This window comes from Jaculus jaculus, chromosome 4 (assembly GCF_020740685.1).
Source record: "Jaculus jaculus isolate mJacJac1 chromosome 4, mJacJac1.mat.Y.cur, whole genome shotgun sequence".
NCBI lineage: Eukaryota > Metazoa > Chordata > Mammalia > Rodentia > Dipodidae > Jaculus > Jaculus jaculus.
The window spans coordinates 162,001,432-162,026,472 of NC_059105.1; the positions used below are offsets into that span (position 1 = coordinate 162,001,432).

General features: G+C 41.3%; 1 protein-coding gene across 3 annotated transcripts in view; it reads left to right on the forward strand.

The window, feature by feature from the left end:
- Gsk3b (glycogen synthase kinase 3 beta) overlaps positions 1-25,041 on the forward strand; it is a 191,082-nt gene that overhangs the window by 105,812 nt on the left and 60,229 nt on the right. For all 3 annotated transcript variants that reach the window (XM_045146943.1, XM_004666845.2, XM_045146941.1), the window contains exons 5-7: positions 9,080-9,210; positions 16,027-16,133; positions 17,695-17,792. In XM_045146943.1, the coding sequence (XP_045002878.1) occupies positions 9,080-9,210; positions 16,027-16,133; positions 17,695-17,792 (336 nt within the window). The remainder of the gene's footprint in view (positions 1-9,079; positions 9,211-16,026; positions 16,134-17,694; positions 17,793-25,041) is intronic.

Consider the following 25,041-nt stretch of genomic DNA (forward strand, 5'->3'; position numbering starts at 1 on the left):
ATATGGGTCCTGGGGAATCGAACCTGGGTCCTTAGGCTTTGCAGTCAAGCGCCTTAACCACTAGGCCATTTCTCCAGCCCCACAGTCTCTTACTGATCCAGGCTTGCCTTTTCTTTCTCATGAGCTCCAGCAGTTTTGGGGTCTCTGTTCCCCTACAGGGCTAGGGTTGCAGACACACTTTCTGTGCCCCGCTACTTGTGCAGATTCTGGCTGTCAGCTGAATTAGCCCCTCAGGCCTCCTAAGGCCTTTATTGCTTGCACAGGAAGTGCTCTTAGCTACTGAGCCATCTCCCTAGCCTGTTTTGCTAAATTCTTCGACAATTTTGCAGTGCAGTCTTCATTTTAAAAACCTTCAGGGCTGGAGAGATGGCTTAGCGGTTAAGCGCTTGCCTGTGAAGCCTAAGGGCTCGGTTCCCCAGGTCCCACGTTAGCCAGATGCACAAGGGGGCGCACGCGTCTGGAGTTCGTTTGCAGAGGCTGGAAGCCCTGGTGCGCCCATTCTCTCTCTCTCCCTCTATCTGTCTTTCTCTCTGTGTCTGTCTCTCTCAAATAAATAAATAAATAATTAATTAAAAAAAAAAGAAAAACCTTCATTGCACGTATTTTTGAGGTCTGGAGAGATGGTTTAGTGGTTAAGCGCTTGCCTATGAGCCTAAGGACCCCGGTTTGAGGCTTGATTCCCCAGGACCCATGTTAGCCAGATGCACAAGAGGGCGCACGCGTCTGGAGTTCGTTTGCAGTGGCTGGAGGCCCTGGCGCGCCCATTCTCTCTCTCTCTCTGCCTCTTTCTCTCTCTGTCTGTTGCTCTCAAATAAATAAATAAAAATAAACAAAAAAAAATTTAAAGATACTTTGACAAGGTGTAGTGAATTTTTTCATAGCTAATAGATTTAATTCTGACAGCCATAGCACCTTTCATTTTTTTTAACCTTTTTTTTCTTTTTCTCCCTCTCCACTTTTAATTTCTTGTCTTGTCTTTCTTTCTTTTCTTTTTCTTTTTTTCCAAGGTAGGGTCTCACTGTAGCTCAGGATGTCCTGGAATTCACTATGTAATCTCAGTGGGGTGGCCTCAAACTCATGGCCATCTCCCACTTCTGCCTCCCAGGTGCTGGGATTAAAGGTGTAAGCTACCACGTCCAGCTTCCCCACTGCTTTTTAACATGAGATAGCCAAATGATTTTCTGTTCAAATAATCTCTGCAGATTCTATTATGATGCCAGGATATTTTCTTAGCTTTTGTTTTGTGTGTGTGTGTGTGTGTGTGTGTGTGTGTGTGTGTGTGGTATGCATGCAGAGGTAAGGGATTGACAGGCCTGTTCCTTGATCGCTCTCCTCTTCACTGCGCTGAGCCCCCAGGACCCCTCACTAGAGGCCAGAGCTCACGGACCGCTAGTCTAGCCCCAGCATTCCCTGTTTCTGCCTGTTCTCTTTGGGGTCACAGGCAGCTGCCACACCCACCCACCTGCCACTTACGTGGGTGCTGGGGACCCTAACTCCAAACTCCAGTTATCACATTTGTGCAGCAAGTGCTCCACCGAGGAAGCCACTGCCCCGTCCCAGAACGTTTGCTTTCTGTGGCTACTCCGATCGTTTGTTGTTGTCGTCAGAGATTTTAAATACAGGGAATATAAAACAGTGAACCCATGGTGCAGCTGCAGTTATTACTTCATAACCAACTCGATCTCATCAGTATCAACCTCTGCTCTGTATGCCCTGTATTTCTTTTGTAGCAAATTGCAGCAACTATTTTCAAATGTCATTATACAGCAGACCTGTATAAAAGTCAGGGATTTCGTACTTAATAGGACTTATTATACCTTTGCAAATTAGTAAGAGTTTGTTAATTTCATTAAATTTTTATGTTCCCATGTGTTGTAACTTGAAAAAGTAATTCATTTGAATTGTCATCCAGTTAAGTCATTGCATATTGTGACTGGCTGATGTGCCTTTGACGTTTCTTTTAATCTGTAGGTTTGTGTTCTCTCTTTTACTTTGCTGAAAAAATGAGTTCATTTGTTGGTCTAGGTTTTGCTGATCATATTTCTTTCTTTCTTTTTTTTTTAATTTTATTTATTTGAGAGCGACAGACACAGAGAGAAAGACAGATAGAGGGAGAGAGAGAGAATGGGCGCGCCAGGGCTTCCAGCCTCTGCAAACGAACTCCAGACACGTGTGCCCCCCTGTGCATCTGGCTAACGTGGGACCTGGGGAACCGAGCCTCGAACCGGGGTCCTTAGGCTTCACAGGCAAGCGCTTAACTGCTAAGCCATCTCTCCAGCCCTGATCATATTTCTTTTTTTTTTTTTTTATAAATTTTTTTTTAAATTTATTTATTTATTTATTTGAGAGTGACAGACACAGAGAGAAAGACAGGTAGAGGGAGAGAGAGAGAATGGGCGCGCCAGGGCTTCCAGCCTCTGCAAACGAACTCCAGATGCATGCGCCCCCTTGTGCATCTGGCTAACGTGGGACCTGGGGAACCAAGCCTTGAACTGGGGTCCTTAGGCTTCACAGGCAAGCGCTTAACCACTAAGCCATCTCTCCAGCCCTGATCATATTTCTTTAGTGGTATTAGCATGTACTGACAAGTAATTGATAATACATTGTTGGTAGGAGTCAAGTCTAATTCAAATGTGATGTGATTCCTTAAGGAAGAAAATACTGTCTTTCATGATGTTGTTGATAGTTAGTGACCATTGCATAAAATTCATTAATTTGTCAAGGGTTGTAAAATATTGTTTGGGGGTGCTGGAGAGGTGGCTTAGTGGTAAAGGCATTTGCCTGCAAAGCTAAGGACCCTGGTTCGATTCCCCTGGACCCACATAAGCCAGATATGTACATTTGGAGTTCGTATACGGGGTCTAGACACCCTGGTGTGCCCATTCTCTGTCCCCTCTCTGCCTCTTTAATCTCTCTCTCAAATAAATAAATAAAATTATAAAAAATACTGATTTGCACGTGAGTTTGAAGCAAGGTCTAGTATGGGTCAGGATGACCTGGAACTCACTCTGTAGCCTAAGCTGCCCTCAAATTCTTGGCAATCCTCCTTCCTCTCTCATCTGGGGTTAAAAGTGTGCCACTACATCTGACTTAAATGTCGACATTTTAACATTATTTTTGTTATAAGATGGAATACTTCCATGAAATTTCCCTGTTAACTCTTTATATCTCAAGGATATCTTCTTTAAATTTTTTTACTTGAGAAACATTTATATGAAAAGTTTTTATTGCTCCTCACGTGTATAGCTATAGAAAATATGTACACAAACACTGATAATTACAAAAATGTATTTTAAAATAACTCTTTAGTATATGTATGCTTTTAACTTTTTTTTTTTAAGGTAGGGTTTCACTCTAGCTCATGCTGACCTGGAATTAACTACATGGTCTCAGGGTGGCCTCAGATTCACAGCTGTCCTCCTGCCTCTGCCTCCCAAGGACCAGGATTAAAGGTGTGCACAACCACACCTGGCTTACTTTAACATTTTTATACATGAAAGCAAATTTGCATCCTAAGAAGATATATGTGCCCCCCCTTTTTTTTTAGAAAAAATTCAATCTAGGTTGAATATTTGATAGTTCATAATATAGAGCACCTTCAACATTTTTCATTTCATAATTATTAATACTGAGAATGCCACTTTACATAAATGTGTATTACAATATGACAAAAGTTTGCTAAGGGCTATTTTATTTTATTAATTTTTTTTGTTTATATTATTTATTTGAGATTGACAGACAGAGAGAGAAAGAGAGAGAGAATGGGCGCGCCAGGGCCTCCGGCCACTGCAAACGAACTCCAGATGTGTGCACCCCCTTGTGCATCTGCCTAACGTGGGTCCTGGGGAACCGTGCCTCGAACCAGGGTCCTTAGGCTTCACAGGCAAGCGCTTAACCCACTAAGCCATCTCTCCAGCCCTAAGGGCTATTTTAGAAATTGTGGGAAATTCTCTTGTTAAGCCAAAATTCATTATAGGATTTTTTGGGGGTGGTATTCAAGGTAGGGTCTCACTCTAGCCCAGGCTCACCTGTAATTCACTATGTAGTTTCAAAGTGACTTTGAACTCACAGTGATCTTCTGACCTCTGCCTCCCAAGTGTTGGGATTAAAGGCATGTGCTACCATGCCTGGCATCCCGATTTTTTTTTTTTTTAACGAAACTCAAGCCAGCAACTCAAAGCAGCAATTTTTAAAATCAAACATTCTAGGGCTGGAGAGATGGCTTAGCAGTTAAGGGTGCTTGCCTAAGAAGCCTAAGGATCCAAATTTCATTCCCTGGTACCCACGTAAACCAGATGCACAAGGTAGTGCATGCTCATGGAGTTCCTTTGTAGTGGCTGGCGGCCTGGACTCACCCATTCTCCCTCCTTCCTCTCTCATAAATAAATAAATATTTGCAATCAAACATTCTGTCACAGTACAGTCCAAAGATAAACTAATTTAGTACATGCTAAGGAAGCACAGTAGAGGAATGTGAACAGTTTGTTTCCTGTGAGTAAACCATTGTGTTTCGGTAAGAGCAGAGAACTGTGATGCGCAGTGAAGACAAGTTAGTGACGCAGCCGAGGTTCACATAGAGGTGGTGCTTCAGGCAGTTCTCATTGGTGCTGCTTGGCTTGACTGTATGCTCTCTGAAACGTGAACGTGTTCCATGTTCAGAACCAAGACTATAGTGAAGTCAGTCACTACACCATTAGCTAGCCTGACAGAAGCATCTGGGGTGTGTTACCTACTTAATGTTTGGGCGTCTCATATTCAGAAACCATTTTTTAAGTTGTTTACTTATTTGAGAAAGTCAGAGAGAGAAACAGACAGACAGAATGGGCGCGCCAGGGCCTCCAGCCACTGAAAACCATCTCCCGATGCGTGAACCCCCTTGTGCATCTGGCTTACGTGGGTCTTGGGGAATCAAACCTAGGTCCTTTGGCTTTCCAGGCAAACAAAAACCTTAACCACTAGGCCATCTCTCTCTCCAGCCCTCAGAAAACTTTTATTAGTGCCATTTTTTTTGTCACCACCCAAATCCGGTTATGTGATTGCATAAAGGGTTGTGGCCCACAGTTTACGAAGCTGAGCCCTAAGGTACAGTTTATATAATATGGCAAGGTACATAGTTTTATTTATTAAAATGTATAGTTAATTCATTCCACAGCATCCTTCATAAATGAGCCTTTAGGAGTTCTCTTGATTGTATACTTTAAAGTATCAGCCATGAGTTTTCATACTATTTGATAGCTTTCTTGCTTTTTGGAAAGTAGGATTCCAGGTTCATCTTAATTCCTTCCTTCCTTCTTTCCTTCCTTTCTCCCTCCCTCCCTCCCTCCCTTCTTTCCTCTGTCCCTTCCCTGTCCAAACTTGCTGTTATTTTTTTAAATTTTTAATTTTATTTATTTATTAGAGACAGATAGATTCTAGACACTGCAAACAAACTCCAGAAGCATGCATCACCAAATGCCTCTGGCTTACATGGGACCTGGAGAATTGAATTTGGCTCCTTAGGCTTTGCAGGCATGCCTTAACCACTAAGCCATCTCTCCAGCCCCCTTTTTGAGTTTTCAAGGGTTTCATTCTAGCCCAGGCTGACCTGGAATTCACTTTGTAGTTTCAGGGTGGCCTCGAACTCATGGTGATTCAGTGCTGGGATTTAAGGCTGCACCACCACGCTCTTTTCTTAATACATTTCTTTCTCATACTTGGAAGCACCTTTTTTCTTTGAGGAGACTTTATTGTTTTAGTGGAAAATGGTGTTTCAAGGCCATTATTTGGATGCTGGGGGTCATAATTATCACAGCTTGGTTATTGTGTCTGGATCTTTTGTAAGTACTTTTTTACAAAGCTCTAATATGTAATGTATTTAATGATAAATACACCAAAAGTTCATTTGGTACTTGCAATTAAAATTGAGGGAATTTTACCTTAACTCTGACAATCTCACATCTCTTATTTCTTTTCACTTTCTCAGAATTCCATTTCTCATGACAGCAGTGTGATCACTAACTTACTGTATTCTATATTTGACGTAGAACTGTTAAAGTAACAATAATGCTGACAATTATCTAGATTAAGGCATGGGCCAGAGGAGAGGGGAGTCACTGATTGAGGGATGGGAGCATACACAACTCCCCTCACTGAGATCTCACCTAACTCACTGTATGAACAAACCTTTGGTTTTTTTTGAGAGGTAGGCTCTCACTCTAGCTCAGGCTGACTTGGAATTCACTATGTGGTCTCAGGCTGGCCTTGAATGCCCACCTTGAGTGTTCACCTGTCTCAGCCTCCCAAGTGCTAGGATTAAGGGTGTGTGCTACCATGCCTGGCTTGGGAAAAAGAAAACAGAAAAAATGAAAAAGAAAAAAAAAATAGAACATCAGCCTTGAGGTAAACAGAATGTTTACGGTATTACATTCAGTTAAACTGTTTAATTTTTTTTTTAATTTATTTAAGAGAGAGGTAGAGAATGGGCATGCTAGGGCCTCTTGCCGCTGCAAACAAACTCCATGCATCACTCTGTGCATCTGGTTTTTACATGGGCACTGGGGAATTGAACCAGGCTGTTGGGCTTTTGCAAGAAAGTGCCTTTTTTATCACCAAGTCATCTGTCCAGCCCAGTTTATCTTTTTGACAGGGATGATTCATTTTTTTAAAAAAATCTGGGCCAAGGGAGGTGGCACACACCTTTAATCCCAGCCCTCAAGAGGGTGAGGCTGAGGTAGGAGAGTCGCCCTGAGTTTGAGGCTACCCTGGAGCTACAGAGTGGGTTCCAGGTCAGCGTGGCCTGCAGTGAAACCCTGCATGGCAGGGAGAGGGGACACAAAGCAAAACAAAATCTCTTGAAGGCTAGGGACATGGCTCAGCTTGCTGGCAAAGCCTGTGGGCCAGGTTCAATTCCCTGGTACCTGCCCAAAGCCAGGCACACAGGGGTGCATAGCATGAGACTTTGCACTTTGGAGCTCCCTACCTCCCTTTCTCATCCCCTCCCCTCCCTCCTGCTGTAAATAAAAGATGTTCTTTTTCTTTTCAAATTTTTTTTATTAATAACTTCCATGATTATAAAAAAATATCCCATGGCAATGGCCCTCCCCCACTTTCCCCTTTGAAACTCCATTCTCCATCATATCCCCTCCCCTTCTCAATCAGTCTCTCTCTTATTTTGACGTCATCATCTTTTCCTCCCATTATGATGGTCTTGTGTAGGTAATGTCAGGCACTGTGAGGTCATGGATATCCAGGCCATTTTGTGTCTGCGGGGAGCACGTTGTAAGGAGTCCTTTGTAAAGGAGTTCCTTCCTTTGGCTCTTACATTCTTTCCAGCACCTCTTACGATTAAATTACCTCTTATGATGATGTCATTAGTTAGCTAGGCATCTGATTTTATTGCTTACTTGTTTTGTGTGTTTATATGCACGAGTGTGGCACATGTGTGTTTGGTTACATGGGGGGGTGAAGAGTTAATGTTGGATATCTTCTTGATTGCTCTGTCCCTTATTGGCTAGGATGGGTTCTCTCACTGAATCTGGAGCTCCTCAATTCAGCTAGACCAGTTAGTCAGTGGGCCCCAGGAGTTCCCTGTGTCCACTACCCTAGCACTGGGATTGTGGGCATGCACCACCACACCCAATCCCAGCACATGGATTGGGGGATCCAAACTCAGGTTTTCAAGATTGCTGGGCCGTCCCCTAGCCAAGGGATAATAAATCACATAGAAACAATGGTGTGTGGTGGTTAGTTTAAATTCAAGTAGGAATGTGGGTGCCCAGGCGCCACCATGCCCAGCTTCCTAGCATCTTTTAAAGCGACATTTAGTACTTACTTGTTTCTAAAAGGTACTAATAGTAACGGTGGGGATGCTAGTACAATGTTACTAACATCGTAGTGGCCAGCTGTGTAGATTAGAGTACTGATGTTGCTGGATATATGCTTATAGCCTGCATTACTAGAAAGAATAGTGAACTTAAGATCAGAAGACCTGTCTCCTAATTTGAATATCATTACCTACCAGCCATATAGTTTGGGATTATTTTTGCGGGGCAAGAGGTTGAGGTAGGGTCTCACTGTAACCCAGGCTGACCTGGAATTCACTATTTAGTTCCAGGGTGGCCTCGAACTCACACCAATCATACTACCTCTGCCTCCTGAGTGCTAGGCTTGAAGGCGTGCCCCACCACACCTAGCTGTCCTGTTTTAAATAAAACTTCATCTTAGCTTGCTTGAGGTGAGATGTTGGTAAAATAAAGATATAATACATTTTGTACATTTTTAAACTTCGATTTATCTATTTATTGAGAGAAAGACAGACAGTGAGTATGGGCACAGCAGGGCCTGTGCTATTGCAAACAAACCCCAGACACACGGGCCACTTCATGTACCTGATGGCTTTTGTAAAGTTTCTGGGAGGGAAGTTCAGCCTGAGCTAGAGTGAGACCCTACCTCAAAATCCACCCCCACAAAAAATAAAATAAACAAATGAATGAATTCAATAAATAAATGAAGTTGAGCCCAAGACCTTGTGCATATGAGGCAAGTGTTTAAATGCCCTAACTAAGGCGCATCCCCAGCCCATTGTTTTATTTCAGTTTGAGTCAAGAGTCTCTCTAAGTTGCCTAGATACCCTTGAACTTGTAATCCTCCTACCTCAGTCTCCCAAGTTACTGCCACTACAGGTGAGTGCTATCATATCTGGATCCTTTTCCACATCATTAAAAATGGTACAAATACATGGCTAATGATACTTTAATTAATTAATATAGAAAAGACTGAGTACCAACAATCACCGGCATTTCATCTGTTCTTTTCTCAGGACATTGTTTTGTTTTGTGTTTTGGTTTTGGTTTTGGTTTTGGGTTTTTTTTTTTTTGTTTTTTGAGGCAGGGTCTCACTCTGGTCCAGGCTGACCTAGAATTAACTGTCATCTCAGGGTGGCCTTGAACTCATGGCAATCCTCCTACCTCCGCTTCCTGAGTGCTGGGATTAAAGGTGTGCGCCACCATGCCCGGCTCAGGACATTGTTTTATATACTGCTTAGTGATTCTGAATTGTTTGAAACCAAAAGTATTCACTTAATGTTTATTATTTATTCTAGTTGTATATGTATCAGCTGTTCAGAAGTTTAGCCTATATCCATTCCTTTGGAATCTGCCATCGAGATATTAAACCACAGAACCTCTTGTTGGATCCTGATACAGCTGTCTTAAAACTCTGTGACTTTGGAAGGTAAGGTAACTTTCTCCTTTCCCCCTTCCATTTCCTTTACAGGCCCTATACTCATAATATATTCCTTCTACAATGTCAGTCCAAATTCTATTGTCTTCAGGGAGTATAAGCTAATGCAGTTCTTTATGAGGTTAATTGTGCTAATTTTTGTCAGAAATACGTGAGTATGCTCTCTTTCATCTAACAATTTAACTTCTAGGATTAGTTCCTCAGACACATTTACAAAATAATGTATGTAAAGAGATTTTTCATCATAGTATTGTTTATTAATGTCCATTATCCAGAAAATGTCCAAATAACTTATGGCATATATAATACATGCCACCAAAATTAGAAGTTGACCAGCTCTGTGAACTTCACAGTTAACTTCGACTAGGGAGTGAGGTTAAAAATCTAGAAGCAGGGCTGGAGAGATGGCTCGGCAGTTGAGGCGCTTGCCTGCCAAGTCTGACTACCTGAGTTGGATTCCCAAGTACCCATGAAAGCCAGAAGCCGGATGCACAACGTAACACCTATGTCTGGAGTTTGTCTGCAGTATCTAGAGGCCCTAATGCACCCATTTTTTCCCTCTCTCTCCTTGCAAAAAAAATTTAAAATATTTTTTAAAAATCTAGAAGCAAGTTTTTTTTAAAAAAAAAAAACACAAAAACTTTTTTCTCTATTACCTAGTCTCCCTCCCATTTTTAAAAAATTTTTATTTATTTGTTTGAGAGAAAGAGTTGCATGCACCCCTTTGTGCATCTGGTTTACATGGGTCCTGGGAATCAAACCGAGGTCCTTTTGGCTTTGCAAGCAAGTGCCTTAACCACTAAGCCATCTCTCCAGCCCGTCCCTCCCATTTTGCAAATGCTTTAATCATATACTACTATATATATATGTAATAGAACCTCATCCTTTCCATTTTTTATTTATTTATTAGTTATTTATTTATTTTGGTTTTTTTGAGGTAGGGTCTTTGGCCCAGGCTGACCTGGAATTCACTATGTAGTCTCAGGATGGCCTCGAACCCACGGTGATCCTCCTGCCTCTGCCTCTAGAGTGCTGGGATTAAAGGCGTGCGCCACCACGCCCTGCTGTAATAGAACCTCATCCTTTCCGTTTAGTTCTCCGCATCAGGCGCTTCTGACGTAACTTTTTGGAGATGTAGTCATGTCTATTTCCTCCTGTAACAGAGGTTCCCCCGATTCTTCCCCTCTGGTGTTGTCACCTGTAGTAACTTCTCTTCTCTCGATCCCTAAGACTTCTCTACATAACTTGGCTTCTCTCCACTGCATTTTATTTTTCATCCTTGTCATAAATTCTTATTTTTAATCTTAGCACCATATTTTACATATTAACTGATACCTTCTGGTATCTGTATCCTTACCTGTTTGTAAGAGTTTTATGCCAACCTACTTTGCATTGTGAGTTCAAAAATATTTTCCACAGGTTGTAGAGAAATCCTTAACCAAAACAAGCACATCTGCTCTATCAAGTTAATTCTTCACCTCACAGTTATATCCTCTTTCAAACCTTCTCCGTTTTACTATTCCTAATTTAGGATCCTATCCCAGAATCCCCTTCACTTTGCAGTCTAGCTAGGGTGAAAAATACCGAATCAAAACTTTCATTTGCATATTTAAATCAACTACTACTGCTTATTATATTCACTGCCGAAGTCAAGTGAACTTTATAAAGACGGGCTGCGGCACTCTACACAGACCGGAAGGCCCCTGACCAGCAGAGCTCCTGCCCTTACCGTCGTATCACAGCACTCAGGACAGATCATTCTCTTGGGACATACGATAGCTTTGTTCTAATAAATTGGGTGGGGGGGGAGTGGATTTCACTTGTAATGATTGCTTATTTTTTTACAAGCTGGTACAACAAAGTACCTTTTGAAAGTGAATATTTTTCTTTATTTGGGAGAGAGAGAGGCATAGAAAGAAAGAGAGAGAAGGAATGGGAACCTCAGGGCCTCCAGCTCAGCAACAAACACGAGACGCATGTGCCACCTCCTGCATCTGGCTTACATGGGTCCCAGGGATCACACCTGGGTTCTTCGGCTTTGTAGGCACATGCCTTAACAACTAAACCATCTCTCCAGCCCCAGAGTACCGTTTCAGTTTTTAACAAAACATAATTGGTAAGAAGGGCTTGGGAGACACTTAAGATTCCTTGGTAGAAGCTTGCACATAGCTCCAGTAGTTGTTTTGTAGTGATTTTTTTTTTTTTCTTTTGCTATCTATCCTTGCTGGAAAGGAGTTACAAATGGAATAGAACAGGAGGAAGGAGAGACTTAATAGGATGGTATTGTATATATGTCAATAGAAGAATAGATTAATGGGGGTGAAAAGGCCTAAGTGAGGTCAGGGGAAGAGATTGAGAAAGGAAAGGTGGAGGGAAGGTTAATCAAAATCTAAGAAGATATAAATAAGTCATATGGAAACCTACTTTTTGGACAATGGAACACACAGGAACCATAGATTGTCACTAGAATATTTTCAGTGCCAGGGATGGGATACATTCCAGTGACTTGTTGGCTAGGGAGGTCCCTGATGTCCCCAAAACATTACAAACCATTGCCGAGGTCCTCGGTTTCCCACCAGGAATAGATGGTAAGACCTATTGAAGACTGCACATACTTGGGCTGCAAGGCCACTGCAAAATCTTGCTGGAGCTGAGCTGTAAACCTCCTCCTTGTAGACCAGCTGACAGAAAGCTGGAAAAAGCCATGCTGCATGCAGTTCAATGGGATAGAGAGAAATTACCAATGAAGATACTCAACAGTGGACACTGCAAGCCTTATAATTGGCCAGCCAGGCCAAATGAGCCAATGGGTGCAATAGTGGCACGTCTGTTATGGGAGAAACCAACCACCCTTTAATTTGACTGGAGGCCTGCTCCAGGGGAGGGAATACATCCCTGATATTGAAAACTTAAAACAGGGTAGTCATGAGCCCTAGTGGTTGTAACATCTGCTGCTGTCTGGCTAAACGCTTATACTATGCTCACCAAACTTCCCAATGTGCACTTCTTTTAAGAATTAAGGCTACTCTCACTTTTGGTTAGAGAACCTTCTCTTTTCGGATGGCAGTGACCTTGGGATGACTCAGAAGGCATCATGGTGCTGAGAAGTGACAGAAGAGTGCTCAGCACTGAAATATCTCAATCACACCTTCCGTGGCTCAGGGTCCATTGCAGAAGAAGTGGCAGAAAAAATGTAAGAGCCAAAGGAAGGGTAGGACTCCTTATAATGTGCTCCCCTCAGACACAAAATGGCCTGGATATCCGTGACCTCACAGTGCCTGACACTACCTACACAAGACCGTCATAATAAGAGGGAAAGATAATGACATCAAAATAAAAGAGAGGCTGATTGAGAGGGGGAGGGGATATGATGGAGAGTGGAGTTTCAAAGGGGAAAGTGAGGGGGGAAGGGTGGGAATTACCATGGCATATTGTTTACAATTACAGAAGTTGCCAATAAAAAATAAAATAATTAAGAGAGAAAAAATAAAATTAGTTTTATTGACAACTTACATAATTGCAGATAACAGACCATGCTGATTCCCTCCTCCCCTCATTTTCCCCTTCACAACTCCACTGTTCATCATATCCCTTTCCTCTCTCAAGTAGTCCCTCTTTTATTTTGATGTCGTCATCTTTTCTTCCTATGATGATGGTCTTGTGTAGGTAGTGGAGGCACTGTGAGGTCATGGATATTCAGGCCATTTTGTGTCTAGAAGAGGGCATTGTAAGGAGTACTTCTTGTCCTTTAGCTCTTACATTCTTTCTGCCACCTCTTCTGCAATGGACCCTGAACCATAGAAGGTGTGATAGCGATGTCTCAGTGCTGAGCATTCCTCTGTCACTTCTCAGCACTACAGTGACTTTTGAGTCATTCCAGAGGTCACTGCCATCTGAAAAAGAGAAGCTTCTCTAACCCAAAAGTGAGAGTAGCATTAATATATAGGTATGAACACTAAGAGAAGTGCTCTAAGGGCAATTTGATGAGCATAACATATGTGTTTAGGCAGACACCAGCAGGCATTACCCCCCTAGGGTTCATGACTCCCCATCACAGGTTTTCAATATCTGGTAATATTCCCTCCCATGGAGGGGCTTCCAGTCCAATTAAGAAAGCAGTTGGTTTCCCTTTAACAGACGTGCCACTATTGCACCTGTTGGCTCATTTGGCCTGGCTGGCCCAACTTAAGGCTTGCAGTGTCCACTGTTGTTCATCCCCACTGATGACTTCTCTCTCTCCCATGGAGCTGCATGTAACATAGCTAGCTTTTTCCAGCTTTCTGCCAGCTGGTCTACAGTGAGGAGATTTTTAGATCAGCTCTAGTAAGGTTTCTCGGGACCTTGCAGCCCAAGCATGTGGAGTCTTCAGCAATAGGGTCTTACCATCTATTCCTGGTGGGAAACAAAGAGCCTTGGCGATGACTGTTATGTTTTGGGGGCATCAGGGACCTTCTTGGCCAACAACTCGTTGGAAGGTATCCCATCCCTAGCACTGAATTTTTTCTCGTAACAATCTATGGCTTTGAGTGTTACATTGTACAAAAGCAGGTTACCGTATGGCTTATTCATACCCTCTTAGATTTTGATTAACCCTCCCCTCCCCCTTCCTTTACTCAGTCTTTTCCCCTGGCCTAGGCCTTTCCACCCCAGTAATCTGTTCATCCACTTACATATATACAGTATCCCCTTAAGTTCTCCACCCTCCCTTCAGCCCCTTTCTAGCCTATTGTTGTCTGCTACTGAGTTTTATTCCAGCTCGCATACAAGTCCAAACATTTGTAGCTAGGAGCCCCACATGAGAGAGAACATGTGGCACTTGGCTTTCTGGGCCTGAGTGACCTCACTAAACATAATCCTTTCCTGGTCCATCTATTTTCCTGCAAATTTCATTATTTTGTTTTTCTTTACTACCAAATAGAACTCCATTGTATAAATATCCCACATCTTCATTATCCACTCATCAATTGAGGGATTTCTAGGCTGGTTCCATTTCCTAGCTATTGTGAACTAACGCCTGGTACTGATCCCCATTACCCATCCAAGGAAAGAGATTGAGCAAAGTTATTTTTGCTGGATTAAACAAGGCCTAAAAGTAGCTGAGGGGGTAGATGGAGTGTGGGGCCATTACATGGCGCGGGGGCTTTACAACCACTTTTACTCGTATTAGGAGAAAGGTTCCTCCAGCAGGTAATGGGGGGGGGGAGCTACAGGATTTAAAAACTGTCAACATTGCCATTTTAACTATAATGAATTTTCTGTCTGTATAATTGTAATTTAGCAAGTAGTTGCCAAAAATACCATTCATTCATTTGAGGTGGGGTTTGAACACAGGTCCTCACACGTACTTAACAGGTGCTCTACTGTGGAGCTCCACTCCAGGCTCCCATAATGCATTTAAGAAAAATTATTTTATTATTATGATTATTATTTCTTTTAGAGAGAGAGAGAGAACTGGCATGCCAGGGTCTCAGCCACTGCAGTCAAACTCCAGATGCTTGTGCTACCTAATGGGCATGTATGACCTTGGCTTGCCTCACCTTTGTGTATCTGGCTTGCATGGGATCAGGAGAGTCAAACATGGGCCCTTAGGCTTCACAGGCAAGCGCCTTAACCACTAAGCCATCTCTCCAGCCCTAAAATATTGATTAATTATTTATTTTAGAGAGAATGGGCATGCCAGGGCCTCCAGCCACTGCAGACGAACTCCAGACACATGCACCACCTTATGAATCTGCCTTACGTGGCTACCACAGAATCAAACCTGGGTCCTTAGGCTTCGCAGACCAGCACCTTAACCATTAAGCCATCTCCACCTCACTCCCAATGAATTTTTGAAAGTAGGGGGGAAAAATCTGCTATCAGTTATGCTTAAAATTATCTTTATTTTCATTCATGTTTTTACATTTATTCAAGCCATTATTTAATCATTTTATAATGGTTGTTTGATAAAGAAGTAAAGAGAGAGAGAGAGAGAATGGGACACCAGGGCCTCCAGCCACTGCAAACCAACTCCAGATGAATGTAGCCCCTTGTGCATCTGGCTTAAGTTGGTCCTGGAGAGTCGAAACAGGATCTTTTGGCTTTGCAGGCAAACACCTTAACTGCTAAGCCATCTCTCCAGCCCCTGGCTCCCTCATTTTTATCTTTTGTAAGTAGAATTCAGGGAACAGAGAACTAAAGAAATGCAACATCTATCCTTTTATGACTTTTTATGACTTTTAATCTCTCTTTTCCTTAGATGACAGTTGACAATTTTTTTAATTACTATTCTTAGAGCCAGGCGTGGTGGTACATGCCTTTAATACCAGTACTTGGGAAGCTGAGGTAGAAGGATTATTGTGAGTTTGAGGCTGACCTGGGACTACAGAGTGAGTCCCAGTCCATCCTGGGCTAGTGAGACCCTACCTCAAAGAGAACAAAAAAGAGCTATTCTTTATTTATTCATTTGGCAAGAGGAGCATGGAGAGAATGGGTACACCAGGGCTTCCAGCTGCAGCAGACGAAGGTTCCACCTTGTGCATCTGGCTTACATGGGTCCTAGGGAATTGAACCTGGGTCCAAGTGCCTTAACCACTAAGCTATCTCTCCATCCCAAAAGCTACTCTTTTTTTTTTTAAAGCAGTTTGATAAAATTATATAATTCTTCTCTTGTAGATAGTTAGAATTCATATTTTTTTCTCTGTATGTTATACAATTGGAGTGATGCAAAGCTTAGACAAACACTTGGTGTTGGAAATGATAAAAGGGATTTATTCCTGTAAGGCTTAGATTTAAATAAGCTTATTTTTATTTTTATTTTTTCATCAGTGCAAAGCAGCTGGTCCGAGGAGAACCCAATGTTTCATATATCTGTTCTCGGTACTACAGGGCGCCAGAGCTCATCTTTGGAGCCACTGACTACACCTCCAGCATAGGTGAGTGCTCAGCCTGAGTGTAACATCACATTGGTTTTTGTCACTCATCACTAGTGCATGTTTGCACTGCCGTGCAAAAGTGTGCCCTGTAATACTTGTTTTTCTTAAAAGATGAGATGTAAAAATGTATAGAATTTTAAAGTTCTTAACTTTTCGAATTTAAGATACACTTAACTATTCTCTATGATTGTTTCCTATTAGAATTATAAAGGTATTGTTTTGTAGTTGGTTAATACATTTGTTTTCACTTTAAAGTTTCATAAATCCCAAATAGTATATGTTTTAAAAATATTGTATTTATTTATTTATTTATTTGAGAGAGAGAGGAAGAGGCAGAGAGGGAGAATGGGTGCGCCAGGGCCTCTAGTCACTGCATATGAACTCCAGACGCATGCACCACCTTGTGCATCTGGCTTATGTGGGTCCTGGGGAATTGAGCCTGGGTCTTTAGGCTTTGCAAACAAGAACCTTAACTGCTAAGCCATCTCTCCAGCCCCCAAATAGTATACTTTCTTGCAGTCTTTTTTTTAATCCTCCTGATGAAATATTTACTTCCAACACTGATCTCCAGTTAGAGCATTTGTTAACTAAGAATGTTATTTCTGAAGTAGTTATTTCATTATGGTAGTAATGAAGTTATTGTTAAATTCCTACCTTGCTTTCACAATTGATCATTTAGTTGAAAGTTAACTTTATCCACTTAAACTCACCAATTGTTTAAAAATACTCAACAGAACTGGGCACAGTAGCACATGCCTGTAATCCCAGCACTTGGGAGGTAGCAGTAGGAAGATCGCCCTGAGTTCAAGATCAGCCTGGGCTAGAGCGAGAACCTACCTCAAAAAAAAAAAAAAAAATTACAGTGTTGAGTGTTGTCATGGCTATGTTATGTGTTGAATGTTAATAGATAAATAAATGCTATAAAGATTTATTTTGCCTGCAGTTGACTTCTAGGTTTACTATTGCTTGGCTAAACTATAAAGTAAAGATTATTAACAGTTCTGCCCATCTTTATTAGTGCTTGTGGAAAAATAAAGAAAATGCTAGTGAAAGTTCCATAGACTTGTACAAGTAGCATTATTGCATAGTTATTACCTTGACTGTCCCTAACAAGTTTTTCCCTTTACCTTCATGGTGCCATTGGATATAGTACTTACCAGATGTATATTACTGGTTAATCCATATACAAGATACTGTTTGCTTCTTCTAAAATAATCACAATTAAGTCATGTGTGGTGGCACACGCCTTTAATCCCAGCACTTAGGAGGCAGACGTAGGAGGATCACCATGAGTTCGAGGCCACCTTGAGACTACATAGTGAATTCCAGGTCAGCCTGAGCTAGAGTGAGACCCTACCTTAAAAAAAAAAATAATAATAATAATAATTAATTAAATACAGCAAAAAAAATTTTTTTTAAATAAAATAGTCATCACCATCTTACCTGACACACACAGGAAGAAAGTGGCACTGATTCTGAACACATTGTTAGTGTATTTACATAAAACCAACATTATGTGAACAGAGATTCAATTCAAGCCTTAACTATGTTTTCTCTTCAGATGTGTGGTCTGCGGGTTGTGTGTTGGCTGAGTTGTTGCTAGGACAACCAATATTTCCGGGGGACAGTGGTGTGGATCAACTGGTGGAAATAATCAAGGTGAGGTGGTTGAAGTAGAACTTTTGAGCCACAAAACAGACTTCGGTACTATTTTAATAATGTATCATACACATAAAAGCACAAGAAATGTAAAAGAAATTATTCTGGGGTACTTAGTAAGTTGAGGTGTAGGACAGATCAAAGAGCCCCATTAGCCTTTTGATCTTCAATTTAATTATTTACTGTTTGAATGATTCAGGAAAAGTCACTTTATTTATGTCTCTGTTACTTAAGATACTTAAAACCGAGAGCTAGGCAGGTAGCTCGACAGGGAAGCAAAAGCACTTGGCGCAAGCATGCGCCCTCTAGACCTCCCCAGTGCGATTTGCAGCAACCGCGTGTGGAGCTGGACCGGACCGGACCGGACCGGGCACATCTGCAGCCCCAGTGCTGTGGAGAGTGGCTGTGGCTGATCAGCGAGGGAGCCATGGAGGGGTCACCTGGTGTCCTCCTTGCACATGCAGGGTGCTGCATATACCCTCCCCCCCCCCCCCACACACACACGTGCACCCCCAACCCTTCTAGTCAAAACTCAACTCTAGTTCATTAAAGTCGTCGTGAGGTGGACACAAGCAGAGGCTGTAGCTGGTTCTGCTCACCATGCTCTCTATACTCAGGAGACGTGGGAGATGTTTATGCTTACTTCCTATGTCAATATTCCTGGGATCAAAGGAGGAGTATCTGCCCCAGAGTTCTGAACTTAAGGATTTACTAAAAGTTGTTACTTATTTACACGTTTTCCTCCACAGCCTACGTTGGCTTCAAGCTTTGATTGATTGTCGTAGCGTCTTTGTGTGGGGACATAGGATGTGTACGTGAATGTCAGGGGAGCTCTGGACAGCCCTGTATGGCGGTCCCCGCCTTCCGCCTTGTTTTGAGGCAGAGATTCTCTCTTGTCTTCCACTGCCTGTGCCAGGCCAGCTGGCTCCCGGGCTTCTGGGATTTGCCTCTCGTAAACCTCCATCACACCGCCAGAGGGGGGACTGCAGATACTCACTGGCGCATCCTGTGCTCCATGGTTCTGGGGGTCCGAACCCGGCTTGTCAGGCTTGCACAGCAAGCACTTTGACCCCCTCAGCCATCCCCCGAGCCCAGCTCCAAACTCTGTGTTTGATTTTGGAGGTAAGGTCTCACTCTAGTCCAGGGAGGCCTTGAACTCATGGCAATCCTCCTACCTCTGCCTCCCAAGTGCTGGGATTATGGGATTAAAAGCGTGCGCCACCCCACCCGGCATAGTCCAAATTTTTAATCCTCCTGCCTCAGCTTTCTAATCCTGTGATTGCAGGAGTGTTCCCTGACACCTGACTCTTTATGTATTAACTTTATGTATTGGTCTGTCAGCACCTTTATTAACAATTCAAAATATGATTTGGGGATCTGTGTGACTTAGAGGCCAGCCGGGGACTACAGAGAGACCCTATCTTGGAAGCCCTTTCCTCCCACCCCACAGAAAACAAACAAACAAACCAAGAAGAAGAAAAAAGCAGAGATTTAAAGTTTCTATTGGGGCTGGGAAGATTATTTAGTGGCTAAAGGCATTTGCTTGCCATGCCTGCCAGACTGGGTTCAATTCCCAGTGCAAAAAGTGGTTCAAGCATCCAGTGTTTGCTTGCAGTGGTAAAAGGCCCTAGTATGCCCATTTACTTACACACTCATACAAATAAACAGTAAATAAATACAAAATAAAATTTTTAAGTTTTATTATTTGCAAGGTGAAATGAAGCCTCTAGTCTATGCCCTTACACAAAGTCAAGTATCTACTCTTAAGCTGCATAATGAGGTAATTAAGTTTTGGTGAATAAAAACAACCACCAACTATGTTTTGGGCCTTCAGAGTTTACATGAATGTGTACAATTAAAAATTTTTTAAATTTTTGTTTATTTTTATTTATTTATTTGAGAGCAACAGAGAGAGAGAGAATGGGCGTGCCAGGGCCTCCAGTCACTGCAAACGAACTCCAGACGCATGCACCTCTTTGTGCATCTGGCTAATGTGGGTCCTGGGAAACTGAGCCTTGAACCGGGGTCCTTAGGCTTCACAGGCAAGCCCTTAACCACTAAGCCATCTCTCCAGCCCCAGTTGCACATTTTAAAAGAACCTTTCAGTTACATTTCTGACAAATGGTTTTCCAGTGTTTACACACTTCCTGCATTCGATTGCTATTTTGGGATGGAGTCCATTGTTGATTCAGACAGCTTGACTTCAGTTATGCCAAACCATGGTAATTACAACTGTTTGAACATGGGATTTTTTTGGAGGTAGGATCTTGCTCTAGCCTGGACTGACCTGGAATTCACTATGCAGTCTCAAGGTGGCCTTGAACTCACAGCAATCCTCCTACCTCTGCCTCCTGAGTGCTGGGATTAAAGGCACGTACCACCACACTTGGCTTGCTCAAATTATTTTTAAGACCTCTCTACTTCATTTTGCAAATAAATAATCTTTTAATGTAAGGTGTTTTTTGATAGTTGCACTGTGTGCCCATGTGGTTGAAAAGATCACTGCGTGCTCAGCGACCCTCCTTACTGTCTGTGTAATTTCCCAAGATTGATAGTCCGTCCACTGTGCTAAAGCTGAGTTTGAATGACACTAACTTTCTTGGGGAGAATTTCAAAAGTCCAACATGATTTCATGTTTCTAGAAGTATGCTTTCCAGGAACGTTTACTTATGTTTTGATGTTGAGTACTGTTGACTGGGAGAGTTTCAGGACAGAGTCCTACCTCATTATGCTAGAATTTCGTAGTTTCAGTAACGGGTGTCCCTCGTAGGAAAAGCTGCATGAAATGGAGTGACACTTAGTTGATGGGCAGTAATAATGCCCATCATGGCAGTTAAAACACTTCTCAACTTTTATCAATAAAGAGGAAATTAGTAAGCGAAAAGGAGAGTTCTCATTTTTTTGTATTTTATTATAATAATTGTTTAACTGTTGGCAGGCTGTGGTATTATTTAGAACTCCCTAAGAATTCTTCATTTTCAAATTACTGAGAAACTAAAGTTTCTAATGAAAGTTGACAATCCAAGTAACCATCAATTTGGACTAAGCACTTTACATTCATTATCCCATACAGTCCTTTTATTATCCCTAGAATGGAAGTAGTATTGATATTGTTATCATTACTACCACAATATCCAAGAGAATTGGGACTATGGAGTTTGGTTCATCATTAGCTAAAGTAAAGTCCTCTACTCATGGAATTTCATAACTTTGAAATAAGATAAATGTCTTTAAATGTCAATTTGAACCCATTGAATAATATTTATTACTTACTGTGTGTTTTCTATAAAAATTAGTTACCTGTTAGGGTTTTTATCAGTAATGATTAGTAATAGTTGGATACTAGAAAATACGTAAGGAAATAGCAGTCTTGTTTGAAGGGGTTTTTAAACATGCTAAATTCTTGTTCATACTTATGAGACAATTTTTAGTGTTTCATTGATACATAAGATATAAGGAAGCTAGGCATAGTGGTGCACATCTTTAATCCCAGCATTTGGAAGGCAGAGGTAGAAAGATCACTGTGAGTTTGAGGCCAGCCTGGGACTACATCCTGGTGGGAAATGACATTTTTAAAGTTTGAGAAATATGTGACACTTCCCCCATAATTCCTTATCAAAAATATTTTAGTTGGGCTGGAGAGATGGTTTAGCAGTTAAGCGCTTGCCTGTGAAGCCTGAGGACCCAGGTTCAAGGCTCAATTCCCCAGGACCCATGTTAGCCAGATGTACAAGGGGGGCGCATGCATCTGGAGTTTGTTAGCAGTGGCTGGAAGCCCTGGCGCACCCATATATTCTCCCCCCCCCCCGTGTGTGTGTGTGTGTGTGTGTGTGTGTGTGTGTTTGTGTGTCTTTCTCTCTCTGTCACACTCAAATAAATAAAAATGTACAATAAAATTTTTAGTTATTCACGAGAGAGAACTACAGAGACATACAGACAGAGACTGACTATGGGTGCACCAGGGCCTTCTGCCACTGCAAATGAACTCCAGATGCGTGTACTACTTCATACATCTGGCTTTTATGTGGGTACTGGGGAACCAAATCCCAGCTGTCAGGCTTTTTAGGCAAATGCCTTTAACTGCTGAACCACTTCTCCAGCCCCTGATTTTTTTTTTTTTTTTTTTTTTTTTTTTGTGGAATAAATTGTATTATTGACAGTAATATGTACAAGACACAGAGACAAATTCTGAGGAAAATCAAGTCACATGAGAGACATTTACTTCTTATGTTGGTTACATTAGCTTTTTTTTTTTTTTTTTTTTTTTTAATTTTTATTAACATTTTCCATGATTATAAAATATATCCCATGGTAATTCCCTCCCTCCCCACCCCCACACTTTCCCGTTTGAAATTCCATTCTCAATCATATTACCTCCCCATTACAATCATTGTAATTACATATATACAATATCAACCTATTAAGTATCCTCCTCCCTTCCTTTCTCCACCCTTTATGTCTCCTTTTCAACTTACTGGCCTCTGCTACTAAGTATTTTCATTCTCACACAGAAGCCCAGTCATCTGTAGCTAGGATCCCCATATGAGGGAGAACATGTGGCGCTTGGCTTTCTGGGCCTGGGTTACCTGACTTAGTATAATACTTTCCAGGTCCATCCATTTTTCTGCAAATTTCATAATTTCATTTTTCTTTACCGCTGAGTAGAACTCCATTGTATAAATGTACCACATCTTCATTATCCACTCATCTGTTGAGGGACATCTAGGCTGGTTCCATTTCCCAGCTATTATAAATTGAGCAGCAATAAACATGGTTGAGCATGTACTTCTAAGGAAATGAGATGAATCCTTTGGATATATGCCTAGGAGTGCTATAGCTGGGTCATATGGTAGATCAATCTCTAGCTGCTTTAGGAACCTCCACACTGTTTTCCACAATGGCTGGACCAGATTGCATTCCCACCAGCAGTGCAGAAGGGTTCCTTTTTTTCCACATCCCCGCCAACATTTATGATCATTTGTTTTCATGATGGTGGCCAATCTGACAGGAGTGAGATGGAATCTCAATGTAGTTTTAATCTGCATTTCCCTGATGACTAGTGACGTAGAACATTTTTTTAGGTGCTTATATGCCATTCGTATTTCTTCCTTTGAGAACTCTCTATTTAGCTCCTTAGCCCATTTTTTGATTGGCCTGTTTGATTCCTTATTAGATATCTTTTTGAGTTCTTTGTATATCCTAGATATTAATCCTTTATCAGATATATAGCTGGCGAAGATTTTTTCCCATTCTGTAGGTTGCCTCTTTGCTTTTTTCACTGTGTCCTTTGCGGTGCAAAATCTTTGTAATTTCATTAGGTCCCAGTGGTTAATCTGTGGTTTTATTGCCTGAGCAATTGGGGTTGTATTTAGAAAGTCTTTGCCAAGACCAATATGTTGGAGGGTTTCCCCAACTTTTTCCTCTAGCAGTTTCAAAGTTTCCGGTCTGATGTTAAGGTCTTTAATCCATTTGGACTTAATTCTTGTGCATGGCGAGAGAGAAGAATCTATTTTCATCCTTCTGCAGATATTTATCCAGTTTTCAAAACACCATTTGCTGAAGAGGCTGTCTCTTCTCCAATGAGTATTTTTGGCATTTTTATCGAATATCAGGTGGCTATAGCTACTTGGGCTTACATCTGGGTCCTCTATTCTGTTCCACTGATCTACATGTCTGTTTTTGTGCCAGTACCATGCTGTTTTTGTTACTATGGCTCTGTAGTATAGGTTAAAATCAGGTATGGTGATACCACCAGCCTCTTTTTTGTTGCTCAGTATTATTTTAGATATTCGAGGTTTTTTATGATTCCAAATGAATTTTTGGATTGTTTTTTCTATTTCCATGAAGAAAGCCTTTGGAATTTTGATAGGGATTGCATTAAATGTGTAGATTGCTTTAGGTAAGATTGCCATTTTCACTATATTGATTCTTCCAAGCCAGGAACAAGGGATGTTTCTCCACTTTCTAGTGTCTTCTGCAATTTCTCGCTTGAGTGTCTTAAAGTTCTCATTGTATAGATTCTTTACTTCCTTAGTTAGGTTTATTCCAAGGTATTTTATTTTTTTTGATGCAATTGTGAATGGGAGTGATTCTCTGATTTCATCCTCTGTGTGTTTGTTGTTAGCATATATGAAGGCTACTGATTTCTGTGTATTTATTTTGTATCCTGCTACATTGCTGTAGGTTTTGATTAGCTCTAACAGCTTGGTAGTAGAGTCTTTAGGGTCCTTTATGTATAGAATCATGTCATCTGCAAATAATGATAGCTTGATTTCTTCCTTTCCAATTTGTATCCCTTTTATGTGTGTCTCTTGCCTTATTGCTATGGCTAAGACTTCCAAAACTATATTAAATAGAAGTGGAGACAGTGGACACCCTTGTCTTGTTCCTGATTTTAGTGGAAAAGCTTCCAGTTTTTCCCCATTTAGTAATATGTTGGCTGTAGGCTTGTCATAAATAGCCTTTATTATATTGAGATATGTTCCTTCTATTCCCAGTCTCTGTAGGACTTTTATCATGAAGGGATGTTGGATTTTGTCAAATGCTTTCTCTGCATCTAATGAGATGATCATGTGATTTTTGTCCTTCAACCCATTTATGTAATGTATTACATTTATAGATTTGCGTATGTTGAACCATCCCTGCATCTCTGGGATAAAGCCTACTTGGTCAGGGTGAATGATCTTTTTGATATACTCTTGTATTCTGTTTGCCAATATTTTGTTGAGAATTTTTGCATCTATGTTCATGAGGGAGATTGGTCTGTAATTTTCTTTTTTTGTTCTATCTTTGCCTGGTTTTGGTATCAGGGTGATGCTGGCCTCATAGAAGGAGTTTGGTAGGATTCCTTCTTTTTCTATTTCCTGGAAAAGCTTAAGAAGCAATGGTGTTAGCTCTTCCTTAAAAGTCTGGTAAAATTCAGCAGTGAATCCATCCGGGCCTGGGCTTTTTTTAGTTGGGAGATTATTGATAACTGCTCGGATCTCCATGTTTGTTATAGGTCTATTTAAGTGATTAATCTCATTTTGATTTAATTTAGGTAGGTCATATAGATCAAGGAAATCATCCATTTCTTTCAGATTTTCATACTTGGTGGAGTATATGCTTTTATAGTATGTCCCTATAATTTTTTGAATTTCTCTGGAATCTGTTGTGATGTTACCTTGTTCATCTCTGATTTTATTAATTTGTGTCTCTTCTCTCTTTCTTTTGGTCAGATTTGCTAAGGGTTTATCAATCTTGTTTATCC